This window comes from Miscanthus floridulus, chromosome 14 (assembly GCF_019320115.1).
Source record: "Miscanthus floridulus cultivar M001 chromosome 14, ASM1932011v1, whole genome shotgun sequence".
NCBI classification, from domain to species: Eukaryota; Viridiplantae; Streptophyta; class Magnoliopsida; order Poales; family Poaceae; genus Miscanthus; species Miscanthus floridulus.
The window spans coordinates 15,582,252-15,599,566 of NC_089593.1; the positions used below are offsets into that span (position 1 = coordinate 15,582,252).

Here is a 17,315-nt window from a genome sequence, read left to right on the forward strand (position 1 = left end):
CTAAAAAGAACAAACCAAGACGATAACATGTCGTCGGATTTGGATGTATTGTTTAATGCTTATCACTGTTGTAATGTGTCTAAGTCTAGTGTGCTTAGTGTCATACTCTCTTCAAATGAAACATTATTGTCTATGCCTTGCATAGTTGCATTTGACGAGGGGGAGGGGGCTTATAAGGTAAAAAGGTCTTTTCACCTTCTTCTTGAGTCTTCTATCCTATGTAGCATATATTGCCCTTCAGGCTGTATGTCTAAAACTAAAATTGAATGAGGTGTACAGAACTGTAAACAAGTTATCTTTCAATAATTTGCTGCGTCCAATGGTATCTATTGCATGATGCAAGCATTTTTGTCAGCACATCATATTCAACAATGCAGAAGTTAATATTAGATTCACGCTAGCTATGCCACATGGGGCATGTATGATCCACTCTGGACATCTTGGTACCAATAATTTAACAATTTAGCCAGTTTATAAGATAGTTTGGGGAAAGTTATGATTAGAAACATTAAAAAAGACAACTCTTAATTGTAAAACAAGCAGGTATAAAGCTTAGGTACTGTAAAAGTTCTGACATGACCATTAAAACCTAGAAGGTGATTCTTTCTCCAACCACTAAGTTCTGATCTTAGCGGTACTGAAGGTGATTCTTGTCATATGCCCCCCATGAACCAGATTCAGGAGGATGCAAAGGACCTTTCTCAGAAACCCCCTGGTAATACAAATACAATAGAAGGTTACAGATAAAATAAGGAACTATCCATAGAGTTAATAGGGGAACAATTTAATGGTCACATATGCTATCTTTTAGGAGATCATACCAGCATTGATATTGTAACTATCTTCATATGGGTTCTTAGTGAAGGTCACTTCAGGACTCCCCATCTGCATCCCATATGTTCCACCTAAAATGTTACATAGAAGTAATAGCATAAGAATTCTGCCTTATATTAAAGAAATAAAAAATGACAAGTATAAACCATCAACAATACTGACAAGATAAATACTGTTTTAGGAAGTTGACTTTGAAGAAAATCACTGTCCATTTTAAATTTCAAATGATTCAGTCATAACAAATGATTTAAGCATTCATTGTTGATGAGGAAGATTCCTGAGTTTTGTACACGCGAGTGATGAACAAGGCAACCACCTAGCTATCTAGGCAGCATCATCTTGCCTAGCCACCTAGCCTGCCAAAGTGGTGATCAAACCATGCCTAGTCCTGCCTAATCACAATTCGGTGATAACACTGGTCTGCCTCCAGATTAGCACCTAGGGCAACACAGATTATGGCATGCTAACACATCAATTTCCACCGTTCTTGTTGCCCCATTAAACAACACTAATTGTTGAGTAAACCATATCAAGGCATCAAGGCATGATGGAAAGTATTAAATTGTCTAGTCATGCATGTCCTGGGTTATGCTAAATCAAGATCAGCATAAAAGAATAGCCATGCACATAATATACATTTTAGAGCAACAGATAATTCGTAACATATAGAAAGACTATGCTTGCTTCTATACATTTGGACATGTACAAAAATAACACAGTAAAAGTATTGTTTATTTTGACTATCGTATCCAGTGCAGTGCTGTCAACAAACTAACAGGGCTCAGTAAGCACACAGTTGAGTAATTTCTGCCCAAGAATATGAACCTAAGCCATCAATGTATATTATTTAAAACATATACCATATGTATCCTTTATCAATTAACAAATATAATTCCAACGTCTACAAGACACATCTCCCATAAGATTAGTGGAAACCAGTAGCCACTAGCCACAAATGTTGGCCTTGCGATGCAGAAGTTTCCTATTCTCCCAAATGATAGTTTACAAAGTTGTAAGGGCATGGAGTACTAATAATGATTCAGGCTGCATACAAGTGTTTTTGGATATGGAGGTATTACATCACTGAGTTTATACTTTGTCTCATTTTCAATGTGATAATTTTTACACGCCAACAAGCAGCTGGGCATGTTTCGGGCAAATTTGTTCTGCTCTTTTGTGCTATTCTGCAACCTTTGCCAATTGCAGCAAGATCCAATTGTAGGCTGTATCTTCAAAATGAATGCGTCCACAAAGGTATAATAGCCAACACCATGGTTTTTAAGGCGGCAAGGCGAGACGTGGCGAGCCACTCATTTGAGTCAACTAGGCGAAGGCGAGGCAAGGCGACGCCTTACCATTCTAAGAAATAGGAAAATACCAGCAGGGAATAGGCAAGAAAAAGAGAAAAAAGGAAAAAGAAAACCCAGAAAAGGAAAATACCAGCAGGGAATAGGCAGCCCACGAGTGCGTCCTCATCCCTTCTCAGGTCATCTCTCATCTCACGGATGCAGATGCAGCGCCGCCGCACGCATCCCTCCTTCGCGCAGGCGCAGCGCTGCCGCATCTCCCTCCTTCACGCAAGCACAGCGCCACCGCATCTAGCGCCACCGCATCTCCTCTCATGGCTCACGCAGGTACAGCGCCGCCCTCCCTCCCTTGCGCTGCTCTTGGCTGCGTGCGCTCAGCCTGCCCTCCGCTCCTTCCCTACCTCTTGCTGCTGCTCTCTCAGATCCCCATCTCGATCAACCGCCGCCTCCGCCGCAGATGACCCAGGCGGCGCCAGATTTGGTGGGGATGAGCGAGGAGGTGGCTGCACGGCCTCTATCGTTTTCCTCTGCTTTTGGCTAGGCGTCGGGGACGCCTTACTCCCTGCGAACGCCTTGTCACCTAGGCGACGCCTTAAAAACCATGGCCAACACAGGTATTAAAAAAAAAACTTCGAAAACCACTGCAAATCTGTAATGCCAAAAGGGGACATGGTCCAGTTTGTAAAACACCAAACTTTTGTAACTTGTATGCTCTAGAGTAGCTTTTCATTAGATCTTCTATAACTAGATTTCACACCTCAAATAGTTAGTATTTTAAGAAAGAAAAGCTGAAGATTGATCAAAAGTAAAGACTCCTAGACAAGAATAAGAACAGATACAGTTGATATGCACAAAATTGTTGTGCCCAAAATAGCAAAAAGGAGTCACAACCTGATGTCCTACTCCTATAACCATGGTATAGTGATTGTAATAGTCCAAAGAGATACAGAAATATGCACAATTCAGTCAAACAAACAGAATTATCTACAATAGTACAGCCTCCTGCCAATGAGAGGAGGGATTGTGTGCAACAAGGATAAGAAAATTTTCAGTCTCGTAAAGCAATTAGTCCTAACATCATACCTGTGACCCATGGTCTAACTTCAAATTTTGCTAATTCGCCTCGCATCTGTTCAACCTCTTGTGCCATAGAAAGCAGATTCTTCTCCATTGCCTTCCTTTGTTCCAGCAATTCCAAATTCCCCTTCTGCTCTAACCCGCAAGCAGTCCTGCAGAAGACAAATCAATGATCTTACAATACAAGCATATAAATATGAAAAATACTAACTGGTGCACCCAAAAATCAAATGGAGCAAACGAAACTGCAGAAGTACCTCACGTGAATAAGTTCCTGTTGCAGACCATCAAGTTCTGTTTTCAGCATGGGTAGCTGCTGTTGAACGGATTGTTCCCTGTTCAGCTCCTCCATGAGAGATGCAGCCTCTGCAGATAGTTCTTTCCTAGCGGTAATGAGCTTGCCAATCTCACCACGGAGCTGCCTGACCTCATCACGCAAGTGCTCACTTGCTCCAAGTTCAGCTTCAAGCTTCCTCCTCTTGTCCACAAGCTTACTGATATAACTTTCTTTCTCAGTGCTAATGTCTGCAATGATCACGTTCAAGTGGCGGACCTCATCTTTTCCAGCTTGTATTTCCCTGCTTAACACTTCACGCTCCTCAGCCAGAGCACGGTTATGCGCCAAAAGCCTCCGGAGTTCAACTTCCTGTAACTCGAGCTCATCCTCTAAGACAGCTGGGTGAGGGTGAGGAGCTGCCCTCATGCGTGGGCCTTCATGGATCTCAGGATAGGCCCTACGGTCATCAATCCCACGACTGCCAGGATAGGCCCTATGATCGGCCATACGAACACCAGGGTAGACCCTACGTTCATCAGGCAGGCGGCACTCATGATAGTCCCGGCGTTCCTGAGCCACACTGGATGTCAGAGTAGCCCCTACGATCCCCAACCACAAGGACTTCTGGATAACCTCTGCCTCTGGGATTGTCAGCTAGAGGGACTTCATGGTACACCCTGCGATCATCAATCAATCGCCTTGGCAGGCGACCTCTTTCCGACATGATGCTTGGTGTCTTGGCATGAAAAAAACATCAAAAGAAAAAAAAATAGAGTTAATGGATCCATCATTACAGGAACATGAAGCCGGCATATTGATCAAATGGTGTAACAGTGGTGGTTGATCTGACACTGCATAACACTGGTAAGACGAAGTTCATATCCTTCCTATAGACCTAAAATAATACTCCGGTTAACACCAGGCATGCCTTGGGGCATGGCATGGGGCGGCGGACCCAGCAAAGGGACATGGGTGTACACATCTATACCCTATAGTTTTTTCCAAAAAGTTCGAAGTTTGGAGGCATCGATCAAATAGCCAAATAGCTTTAGGTTAGGGTTTGAGTGATCGGCTTCGCACAGCAGGAAGGGAAGACAAGGGATGGGAATACCTAGTGGGTGCTCGTCGCCGGCGAAGATACTGACGAAGGCCTCAGATCCTGGCGTAGGTCGGCGCCGGCGCCGGCGGCCCACCAGTCGTCGGAGAGCGAGAGGGGAGCGAAACACCAGCCGTCGGAGAGCGAGAGGATCGAAACAGTGCGTGCGAGAGAGACAGAGAACCCTGAACGGATGGGGATGCGGCGGACGGCCGGCCCGGGGAGAGCGCACACGGGCCTTCTCCTGGGCCGTTCTTTCACACGTTTCTTTTTGAAATTTCATTTTTTTTGTTTCTTTCTCTTTCTCTCTTGTTTTATTTTGTATTCTTCGCGATTTCATATTTATCCTGCCTATGAATGGCTACTACAACATTATTTTAAATATAAAACAATAATAATATTTATTAGTGCGTTGTAAATAAGTAAATGAAACTTTTTTATACTTTATTAAGGTTAAACAATTTTTATTGAAGAAAGAACCGTTTTCACTAGAACATAAAACATTTTCATAAACCTAGAATATTTTTTCTTGTATGTTAGAATAGTCACACTTTGTCAACCTTAGATAAATTCAGCTAAACAATATGTTTATATTTTGGTAAAAAATATTATAAAAGACCAGTTCAAACCACCTCTTAGAACAACTCAAGAGCCCCCCTACTTTGGATCCTCAAAAGAGAGGAACCAATGATCTTGCATTGGGTAATCATTTATTTTGGTGGAGGACTTGGAAGGAAAGAAATCGACAAAGCTCTCAGAGTATGAAGCTACAACCACTTCAGATGGCCTTCCTAGTTGAGGAGGATATTGATTTCTACAAGCAGGCGGTTTGAGTCAAAAAATTTACAACCTAGGACGTTCCAGATGACCTTAGCGTTTGAGCCAAAATAATGAAATCCATTATCCATCCCACATGCCAGTTATGATAAAGGCCCCGTTCGCTGGTCTGAATTTTGGCTGAAACTGGCTGAAAAACACTGTTCCGGCTGAATTATTGTGAGAGAAAAACACTGTTCCGGCTGAAAAAACAAGCCGAACAAACCAAATTTAAGACAAGCGAACGGGGCCAAAGGCAGAGTGGCATCTGTAGATCTGATAAAATAAACTTAAATGCTACTCAGTCTATCAGGATCCAGAACAAAAATCCACCTATGACGAACTTTGTACTAACTAATTTTTGTGATGGTGTAAATTGTAGTCATGTACAAAATAAGAGACAATAATGATGTGGTTCAATTATACGCTCAAAGATTTTTTTTTCGTTACTGGAAAATGAACTATCAATTAAAGAATAGTGTGAATCAAAGCATCAATTATCAACTGATTGCCGGACTACAGGAGATTACACGAGAATCCAATTTAAATAGGATGGATCAATTTTACTTGTCTTTTCTTTTTTTTTACCTCCAATACAACATCTGTTGCCGTGCCCGTCCCTCATCGTGGACTCGTGATAGCGGACACTAGACACTAGCCTAATAGCGGCGGCACCGAGAAGAGAGCTCTCATGGATCAGCACCAGCAAGTCAGTTACCCAGCGCGAACAGGCGAAGTCTACGCACTATCCCTTGGCATCAAGCGTCGATGGGGAAGTAGCTTTTTTTTCCTTGGGGGCACACGTGCTCCCATCCCCTACAGGAGAGAGACGATGCATCCATTCCGATGCGAATCTAACAGGAATGAGGATGGGAGCATTGTCGCACTCAATTTTAAGGATGAAATTGAATGCACTAAACTCATGTGTGCCTAGAGATCAGTCACACATATAAGTTGACAAATTATAAAAAGTATCATCACGGTGTAACTTACCTAACGAATAATAGTATCACATTGTCTTACATAACATAGCGGAAAATAAAAGATAATAAACTCTCGTGGGCTTCATCACAGGAAGGTCAACTGGTTGACCACGAGCCTAAAAATCCTCCGGGAAATCCTTATACCCGTTGTCATCTGTTACCCATTCGGGATTTTTATCCAAATCAAGAAAATAAACAAGTGTAAGTACATCCCGTACTTAACAAGCTAACATGGGGTTATGAAGCTCAAAAGGTTGACACTGGTTTACTACAGTTAGCATTTTTAGTAAGTCAAACTTTTATTATCAGATATTATCAAATTATGCTTAAGCTCCCATTTAATCCCATAAAAACAAATATCAGTGTAAAGTGTATCGTATATCATCATAGAACATCTTAAATGAACATCATCAAGTATCTATTTATTCTGTGAGTTTTCCGGGCCGCTCGTAACCGTGAGCACGGCTGTTATAACAGTTTGTTACCCTCTGCAGAGGTGGTGCACATTCACCGCGAGTCGTGATCCCCATATGCCCGGGTTAATTACTCCCATGTCACTACCAAGGTGAGCGGGCAGGGTACACTATGAAGTCATTTCATAGGTTTCCCTAACAAGTTAGGGCCGCTAGGTTTCCTTGGCAGGCAGATGTAGGAACCCCCCTTTCCTATGGCACATATCCATCGCGGCTATACTCATAGGAACAGAGGCAGCCCTATACCCAATGTGGCAAGCCTCATTTGCGCCAAAAAGGTAACCTCTAATTAGCTATAAAAGATCATATTACTGAGCTAAAGTCAGAGCCATATGACTCTCCCGGTTGCACTGTCAGTCCCAGCTTTTGCCGACAGATAAGTCCTTATGGAGAGCTGAGAGCAACATGAACAAATGTCATTTGCACCTTCGCCCTATGGAACAGTTGTTATAAATCATGTTAAACTCTTAGTTCCATAGTATCATTCATCATCATGTATATCAAATTCAGTTAGAGCACTAGCAATCTATCCATATGTATTTAATCCATAGGAGACAAGGCACAGGATAAACAATCACTAGGTTGTCCTTACGGGTATCAAAATTAGACACATGCAAATGAGTAATTGATTAAAGTGAAATAGGACATCAAGGAAGGCCCATGCTATACTTGCCTTGGTTCACAAACTCATGCTGGTCCTGCTGGTCGTCGAAGAATTCTTGGTCTCCAATGTTTTCCTCACCGTCTGAACGCGACCAACACGGCAACATACAATATTCTAAAAGCATTTATGCAAAGCAAACATTCCTATCATTAGAACAGTACACCAACAATATTGAAAACAAGATAAAATGTTTGTAGAAATAATCTACGTCTCGCTATGATCACGTAAATGCGAAGTTCACGAAAAACAGAGCTAAAATGCGAAAGTTATGATTTAAGCGGGTTTTCCTATAGCAATATATTTAATTAAATCTAACCATGAATTTAAAAAGTTCCAAACTTGACTAACAGTAGTTCTAATATGTAGCTTATGAAATTACGAAGCTAACACGATTTGAATGGATCAATTCAGAGCTAAAACGACAATTTTATAAGCGAAACAGTTCAAATGGCATTTCTGTAAATACTGAAAACGTATTTTTGACTTAAGCCGTGGAGTTTACGTTTTCCAAACGAGATTGCGCATTCGGGGAACTACGCCTTGGACTACGGGTTAGGACTTAGAAAAGTCCAGGGTCTCTTTTGCAAATCAGCCACGCGAAGGGGTATCGGAAGATCTAGGGCGTCAGATCATGGATGGAGGGCTCGGATTAGACCTAGGGAGGGAGAGAGAAGGATTCCGGTCGGGCACAGTAGCAGCCGTGGCGGCGCTCCATTGCCGGCGACGAGAAACACGTCAGCGAGCTCGGTTACTGGCCTACGGTCCACGGTTTTCCCAACCGAGGGCACCGGGGGTTAGAGGGGAAACAGGGGATCTCGTCCAGGCCTATACGGAGGCCGGGAACAGCGGGTAGCGCGGTGGCCGCCATGGCCGGCGGCCAAGGCTTGCGGAGCTCGCGGCCAGGGCATCTAGAAGCCAAGAAAAATGAAAATAATGGTACCGGGAGAGATAGGGGAACAAGGCGAAGCTCACCAAGGGAGAAATGGAGACGGGGGCAGCTCGGAGACGACTGTTCGCGCGGAGGTTCCGAGCTCGGCGATGGCGGATCCCGACGACCTTCGACTGCGGCTGTTGTGGCCTCTGCTGCGCTCGGCGAATGCAAAGAAGAAGCGGGGAGGCAACAGGGGTGCACGCGGGGGGGGGGGGGCGCTCCCACGACGCCAGTCGTGGGTGGCGGTTGCTGCAGCGCCGGGCGTGGGCGGTTCCGAGCCGCGCGGGGAAGAGGATGGCGCCGACAAGTGGGGCTCGGGCTTCAGCGGCTAGGGAGGAGCGTGGGCGACGGTTGCGGCCAGGCCATTCGGCTGGGCTAGGCCGCGGTGCTGGGCCGAGCAAGGCGGGGAGGCGAGCTGGGCTGGGGCTGGTGCTAGGTTGCGATGCTGGGCCGCGGGGAAAGGAGAGAGGGCCAGCGGGCCGAAATTCAAGAAGGAAGGGGAATAAAAGTGATTCTTCTCTTTTTTTCTTTTTCTACAATTTTCCAAAACCCTTTTTAAATTCAAATTTCAATTCTTTTTTTGAAATCTTTAACAAATTCCAAGCATTCACAAAATGATATGCAGCAGCATGTATGCATCAAAAAGTTTCTAACCTTATTTTTAAATTTTAATTCCACAAAATTTATTATTTCCCTATCTTTTAATGCACACACATTTGCTTAAATAAATCATATTTACTAATTTTAAATGAATGCAAATTTTAGGATGTTACAAGCATATGCCCTCAAAGGCATATTTAACTTTCCCCAGCAGGAAATTGAATCGACGAGAAACTGACCAAAGTATGAGCTCCAAACTTCCTTCCCTCCCCTCCCCGCCCCCATACCCCACGCCACCCTGGCAGTGGCTGGCAAGCACCAACTCCCACCTCTCTGCCACCACCCGCACATGCCCGCCGCTATCGGTCCCTCGCTCCACCACCACACATTCTGAGAGCCGTTGACATACGATGCGCCGTGAGGAGGGTCGCGGAGGCTCCGGCCGATAGCCATCCACGCCGATTCAGAGCGGGATGAGTGATGACTGCGTGCCTGTCTACGCCCCCATCGGCGTTGGTGCCGACGCTGGTGTGTTGGGCCTTCCGGTCGCTATTTGACCTGTTGTCCCCCTCGCTCTTCGCCAGCTCAAGGTGTGTCCTCCCCATCTCTCCCTCCCTCTCGGCTCCGCTCCCGCCATGGTGTTCCCTGAGCTTTCCTTCTCCCCTAGACTAAAGCTTCAGGAGGAAATCAGGCGTAAGCTGGGTGTCCCGGTCGCGTGCCCCTCGGTTGACCGTTCTTCCTTCTCCCTTATTGCTGCTTTTGGCTGCTGTAAGCTCCGGCTCTCGCCTGCCTCTGTTGGGGTTCTCCTCCATGTTGCAATCGGTGGCTCTACGGCCCACTTTAATGTCTCGCAGCTTGGTGAACGACGTTCAAGTTTCTTGTCTCTGTGAAACCTGTGGGATTGCTTGTGGTCAGCCTTTGTTCTTTTTAGCTGTGACTCCTTCAACGTCACCTTCTTTCTTTGGGGCAATGGTGGCCCAAACTAGCGGCTAGCGAGTTTTTGTATTCATGCACGCACAGCCGCAGCGGCTCGGGAATTCCATGGCTCTATTGGATTGGATTGGATGGAAAATTCCTTTTCATCTAAGTGGAAGGATCCTATTTTTTTTACTAGGAATTCCGCTCCCTCGAAACATTTTTCTTTGGGGAAAACCAAAATAAAAGGAGAATGAAAGAATTCTTCTTATTCCATAAGAAAATAAAGGAACCCTAGAATTCTATTTGCATAAGTGAAAGGTCCTAATATGGCTAGAGAAGGGTGAATAGCCAATTTAAAAACACTACAAAGCACTAGAGCAATTGATTAGTACAACAAACGGCGTAATGCAATTTTACTCTAGCTCTACAGGGGTTGCAAGCCACCCATCCCAACAATTCTAGTTGCTATGATCACAAGGCATACACACGAGCTAAGTCACTACTCACTAAGCTAGTGTGCTCTCAAAGACTAACTAAACAGCCACACTAACCAAACTAACAAGCTCTCAAAAGACTAACTACACTAAAGAGCTTGGCAACTAGTTTGCAAGAAATATAAAGGAGTGAGTAGATTGATTATACCGCCTTGTCGAGGAATAAACCAAACATAATATGAAGTCAATCCAATCACTGGGAGAATTCCAATCACACAAGGGACACAAGATTTTTCTCCCGAGTTCACGTGCTTGTGTCGGCACGTTAGTCCCCATTGTCTCGACTAACACTTGGTGGTTCAGTGGCTAATAGGTGTTGCACGAATCTCGTCGAACAAATGGACACCGCAAGAACCTACCCACAAGTGAGGTAGTTCAATGACACGCGCAATCCAATAGAGTACATTTTGGATCTTCACCGGGAGAAGGTCAAGAACCCGCACAAGCAACCGATCGAGGCTGGCGACAATTAGTAACTCCGCTCAACGATCCTCCAATCACCGGGCCATCTAGGTGTTAGCAAACACCAAGAGTAACAAACTCACAACCAGCCCAAATCACCCAACTAGTGCACAAGATGATGCAACTCAATGCAATGCACTAGAGGCTCATCAATCTCACTCAAATGATGAAATCAAGTGTGCAAGTGACTGGATTGTGTTTGCTCAGGTCCCGAAGGGTGTGCACAAGTGTAAGAGGTGCCAAGAGAGTGGCCAAGGCCAGCCATACCCTCTATTTATAGCCACACAAGCAAATAGAGTCGTTGACCCTTTGGAGATACTGTCTACGAGGTCACCGAACAAGGCTCCCAGTGGCACCGCCCTAGGGATGGCGGTGACCATCCCAGTCAAGTCCCCAAAAACGGAGTCTCTGGGGAAAGTGGCGGTGCACCGCCGCACCCATGGCGGTGCCCCCCTTTGCTATTGCTGCTCTTAGGTGGAATAGGGCGGTGCACCGCCGTCACCATGGCGGTGACCCCATCACCCCAACTCCAGTTAGCCACCCTCAGGAGAAAAGAGGTGGTGGCACCAAACATCCTACGATGGTACACCACCGTGCCAATGCCGGTGCCCCAGCCCTAACTCCCATTCTCAGCCACTAGCTCTCTGAGTTGCAAATTTTTTCGCGATTCGATCCACAGCAACTCGAGCTCCTTTCCTCAAGCGATGCTAACTGTTAAAGTGTTTTATCAAAACATGTTAGAGCCAAGTTAGCATTTCTCAAAAACATTTTCAATAAATATTTTCGCTTGCTCTCCGATGTGCACTAGGCCTAAATACAATGCATGAAATCCAACACCTAGTGGCACTAGATGACCGAATTGTCTAGTAGAGAACCTCTCTTAATAGTACGGTCATCTATCCTAAATATGATCACACTCTCTATAGTGTCTTGATCACCGAAACAAAACCCCTATTTATACCTTTGCCTTGATCTCCATAGGGTTTTATTTTTTTCTTCTTTTCCAAGTTGAGCACTTGATCATCACCACATGTGGCCATCTCATCATTTCATGTGATCATCACCATCTCACGAGTGCCACCATGCTTCACACTTGGATTGCACCAACCTAGCTCATATCACAACTCATGACAAAGGTTAGTGCATAGGTTTCATTAATTATCCAAAACTAATCTAAGGCTTTCAATCTTTTCCTTTTTGGTAATTGATGACAATCTTTTCGTAAAGATATTTAATATTTTTTTTGATTCATGTTGTTTGCCCAAGCATTTTACCATGTGTAAAGAATATGGACAAGTTTTATAAACCTGAATTGGTAGCATTAGCTTTTCCTACATATGTGCTAAGAGTTTGGATTCGAAAGCTTGCACATATGCATGGATTTAGAAGTGTGGGAAAGTAATGTCTACCAAATAATGCTAAGGTGTAAAGAAAAGACCTTTGAAGCGTGATACCAATTGGAGTTGCTATTTGAACACCATCCTTAGCACCATAGTTAGTTAGATAGCACTTGCAAAACACAAACACTAGATACCTCGTGTGATCAACATTATAAACAAGACTCTAGTAACACCTGTAAAATATGCAAGACACATCTAACTATCATCCTATGCATGCTAGTTTTTCATTTTACCAATCATTTTCTATAATCTAGCATACACCACACAAGCATGGATATGGAATTTAAAAACATATGCCATACAAGCAAACATATGTAATGCATATACAAATGCAATATGCAAGTTTATGAGCTTGCTCCCCCTACTTGTGTGCTTTAAATTTTAATTGATCGCCTTGTTTTGTCATTTCATTTGTTTGCTCCTCCTATCTTACTATCTTTGTGAATTAGTTCTCCCCCTTTGGCATCAAATACCACAAAAGGTGAGCGCAAATTTTAGATAGGTTAGGGTGAAACCATGTTAAGTGAGGATCATTTTTTCAAATTTGATTCAATCTAGATCACTTGTAAAAGATATTTAATTCAGTTTGATCTAAGGACAAGCTTCTTCACACCTCATTTCAAGGGTTATCTTGACCATGTTGAGTTAAATATTTATAGCCTATTTTTTAGATTACACACTAGGTTCACAAGCCCACAAACATGTCATATACTACCACTAGATCATTTTTAGCATAGAAGCAATAGTGGTACCATATAATCATTAAATTTATTTACCTTTCATGAATAAGCCTAAGACATGTGAGGAATGACTAGATACACTAAACAAGTCCTTAGCAAAGAATGAATGACATGTCAATCAATTTTATCTTGCTTTGCTCGAAGGAGAGACATGTCATATATGGGGGCATCAACACATATTTGAGAAGTCAAGTATGTTTAATTCATTTCTTAGCTTGCAAAACCTCTTCTCATCAAGGCTTAGTGAATATATCAGCAAGTTGATCATCGGTGCCCACAATCTAAATACAGATGTCCTATTTTTATTGATGATCTCTTATGAAGTGATAGCGGGTTGTTGGTGAGCTTTCTAATCATAGACATCTCAAACTCATTAGCGATCATTTTTTTAAACTCTTCACAAAACTCTTGATTGGTTGATCCAAATATGATGTCATCCACATATATTTACAACACAAACAAGTCTTTGCCAATCTTCTTGGTGCAGAGAGTGGTGTCAAACATTGCCCATAATGAATCCCTTAGAGAGTAGAAAATCCTTCAATCTCTCATATCATACTTTTGATGCTTGCTTCAATCCATATAAAGCCTTTCTCAATTTATAGACACGGTTGGATTTCTTCTCATCTTTAAATCCGGGAGGTTACTCAACATACACAAGCTCATTTATGTATCCATTGAGAAATGCATTTTTCACATCCATTTGGTACAACTTGATGCTGTGGGCACAAGCATAGGCTAACAAAATTCTAATTGCTTCCAATCTTGCAACTGGGACATATGTTTCTCCAAAGTCAAGACCTTCAATTTGAGTGTAACCTTGAGCCACTAATTTTACTTTGTTCCTTACAACTATCACATCTTGATCTTGCTTGTTTTGAAAGACTCATTTAGTTCCAATCACATTATGATCCTTAGGCCTCTCAACTAACTCCCATACTTAATTCTTGTGAAGTTGTTTAGCTCTTCATGTATAACATTCACTCAATCAACATCCAACAAAACTTCATCTATCTTCTTTGGTTTAATGGATGACACAAATAAGAAATGTTTATAAAATAATGTCAATCTTGATCCTGTTTGCATACCTCTTGAAATATCACCAATTATAGAGTATAAAGAATGATCTCTTATAATATTAGTTGGTTAGAGCAGTTAAATTTAATTGCTTATATTTAATTGATCATTTAGTTAAGACAATGTTCTAGCACTACGCTAGCAACTCCCCTTCTCCAACATTCCATTGCAACAAATGTGTTGTGCGTTGCAGTCACTCCATAATTACCCACACCGCACCCCACCTGGCCACCCACGTCCATGCCGCCTCATCGTGGGGCTGTTTCCTCATTCCATAAAACCAGGCTCCCCTCATCCTCATCGTAACATAGGCCCGTTTGCTGGGAGAAATTCTAGAGCAATTTTCGGATGAAAATCGGGTTTAAGGGCAGTGAACGGGGCCAGAGAGGCGATTAGGTCTTCTCCTCCCATCGTCTCGTCTCCTTGGTGCGCCGCCGCCTTCTATCACAAGCCCCATCTTCACAAATGCTGTGACCTCCATTCCATTACATCAGGTAGCGGAGAGGAGGTAATCTTGTGAGCAGAATACTTTATTATTTATAAGTCGGGAGCAGATCTGGATTCGGTTTCCAGCCATCAATATTGACTCTTGCAGCGATTTCTACAACTCAGGGAGCCGCAGAGAGAGGCAGAGGTGACGCTCGGATCCAAAGGTTGTCCCGGTCATCCCCTTGGATCGACGAATCCATTCCCCTCCATCGCTGGATTCCTACCATGGTCAGCGGTTTTCTCCTCCTATCTTTACGTAATATCGTTTTGGTTAGTAATAATTGATTTGGATGGTTCCCAAATCCTAAATCCTGTTGACCCATAGATTGGTTTTTATTAATTTCGCCCATATTGGTTGTCTTTCATCCGTGACTCAGTTTTATTTAATAAAGCAGTCACGCCGTCACGACTCAGGATGGCCTTGCAAAGGGGATCGATGTAGTGAGTTACTGACTGTTCGTCCATCAGTGTTGATACAGAGGGGCAACATAATATTTCCTTGCAATCCCTGAGGTCTGTTGATTCTTTGCAATCCCTGAGGTCTCTTGATTCTTTACTTCTTGATTCAATTATCAATTATTTGGCCTACATGTGAGTATTCCTGTAGTTCTGGGCAGATCTTGAAATTTTTCCAGTGTGTGCAGATTATTTATATGTGAGTGGCAGTCCTGCGCCAATTGTAAGGAGTAGCAGACATGTGGCAACTGTATGGAGTAGCAGATCTATAGTAAAGGGCAAATTTTCAGTAAATGTTCTTACTTTTCGTGCAATTTTCTTTTGCCTTGATTAAATGAATCAACAGTGAGATTGCTGATATAAATCTAATGGCATTTGCTTGCAATGTCAATTGTGCATCATGTTATGAAATTATCAATACCTAAAATTTGTAGTTGTTTAATCAGACTTGTTAGTATACTTACTGTTAATTTATTTCTCATATATGTCCTTGAGTAATACACTTGTACTGTTAGACATCCTAGCAGAAACTATTGTAATTTCCAATTAGCATATGAGATTTGATATGAGAATCATTCTAGCAAATATGTTGCCTTTAGGGCTACGTATTTTTCATCTCAATTTTTGTAAGGACCATGTGAATGTAGACATTCAGACTTTTATTGTTACTTCTTACCTCTCAAGTACCATATTCTGTTGAATGCTTAACTATTCTAGCCTTGACAGATCTCCAGTTAAGGATGGTGTGCATAATACATATTTGTTTGCTTTAATAGCAGAATTATAAACATATGGATAGCTGGGAACTACAGCTTGAATGACTCTTCTTTTAGAAGATCTGACATGAAGCGTTCATGGGGAACTCATCTGTTGTGGTAATTCTTTTTTTTTTACCAGAGTACAAATATTCTTATGCACTGATATGAATATATGATACAAAAGTTCACTGTCCATCTAGAATACGTGTATTCAAAGATGGCATCTGATGGCAGTTTCTTTACACAAAATGCACACATGTCACTTGCAGAAACTCAGATGGCCAATTGCTGCAGCGCTCAATGGACGGATGGAAATAGCCATGAAGTCTCTAGATTGTTTCAATAAGATATGTAACACTATTGGAAAGGCCAGCATATCCAAAGTGATATGTTGTTGTACTATAGTGAGGCTGTGTACTAGGTGGATATTTGTAGCTTATTTGTAGATGTTTTCTGTATGTACCATATACACAATTTAGAGAATAAATAAAAATATATTCCCAGCACCTTCCGCGGTTGTCCATTTTTTAATACTCCTGCATTCTTGAACCAAAGCTATTGAAATTGTAAAAATACCGGTATAGTTGTGATAATTAATCAATATGAAAAGAATATTATAGTAAATATTGCAAATCCAAGCTGCAACGCATATAATTGTTGGTGGCAACTAAATATATGCGTTGGCAGCTAGCAACACATTTTTACACTAGTTACCAACGTATACGTACGTGTTCCAATAGACCCTTGCAACGTCATCTCTAGCAACGCATATCAAATGCGTTGGTATACATGCTAGCAACACTTACTTGCATTTCTAGCAACACATATATGCGTTGCAAGAGGGGTGTTCCTCTTGTAGTGTATAGCCACTTGTTGTTGATCTTGCATTTTCTAATCACTTGTACTAGCTTGATATTGATCATGAAAGCTACTAACTTGCACATTTGAGTTAGAGAGCACTTGATTCTTGTCATCTTCAACATCAATCACCTCTCTAGGCCTTATGTCACCAATATCCATGTTCTTCATTGCATTGATCAATTGAGTGCCTCTCACATCATCTAGATTCTTATCTTCCTCTTGGGAACCATTGGTTTCATCAAATTCCACATCATGAACCTCCTCAAGAGTACCACTAGCAAAATTTCAAACTCTACGAGCTTTGCTAGTAGTGGAGTAACCAAGTAAGAATCTTTCATCATATTTCTTCTCAAACTTGCTCAATCTAGTGTCTTTCTTTAATATGTAGTGTCGGTACAGAAAGTAACCAACTAGTGAATATTTGTAGTTTTGCTGTACGTTGTGATCGGAGGTGGCCTAGCACTCAATGACACAGGATTTATACTGGTTCAGGCAATGTGCCCTACGTCCAGTCGGGGTCGGTCGAAGACTTTATTCCTGAGCCCAGGTGCTCGAAGTTTGCTGTGGGGTTACAAACGAGAAGGAGAAAGATGGGGTGTACA

At 42.6% G+C, this 17,315-nt stretch overlaps 1 protein-coding gene and 1 long non-coding RNA gene across 7 annotated transcripts; one reads left to right on the forward strand and one right to left on the reverse strand.

Moving 5' to 3' along the window:
* Nucleotides 1–444: 444 nt before the first annotated feature.
* LOC136504253 (protein FLX-like 3) lies at nt 445–4,800 on the reverse strand. Its single transcript, XM_066499113.1, is given in 6 exon segments — nt 445–713; nt 824–905; nt 3,225–3,370; nt 3,476–4,074; nt 4,076–4,231; nt 4,607–4,800. Coding segments are annotated over 5 exon segments (1,056 nt in total). The 5' UTR covers nt 4,220–4,231; nt 4,607–4,800; the 3' UTR covers nt 445–628.
* Nucleotides 4,801–14,342: 9,542 nt separating this feature from the next.
* LOC136505191 (uncharacterized) lies at nt 14,343–16,358 on the forward strand. 6 transcript variants are annotated; one of them, XR_010771125.1, is made up of 6 exons: nt 14,352–14,657; nt 14,762–14,866; nt 15,034–15,151; nt 15,283–15,383; nt 15,871–15,969; nt 16,122–16,358. It is a non-coding gene; the product is annotated as an uncharacterized lncRNA (long non-coding RNA). The 6 variants fall into 6 exon arrangements; XR_010771126.1 differs by having other exon boundaries at nt 15,874–15,969; XR_010771123.1 differs by having other exon boundaries at nt 14,343–14,657; nt 15,031–15,151; nt 15,283–15,969.
* Nucleotides 16,359–17,315: the final 957 nt, after the last annotated feature.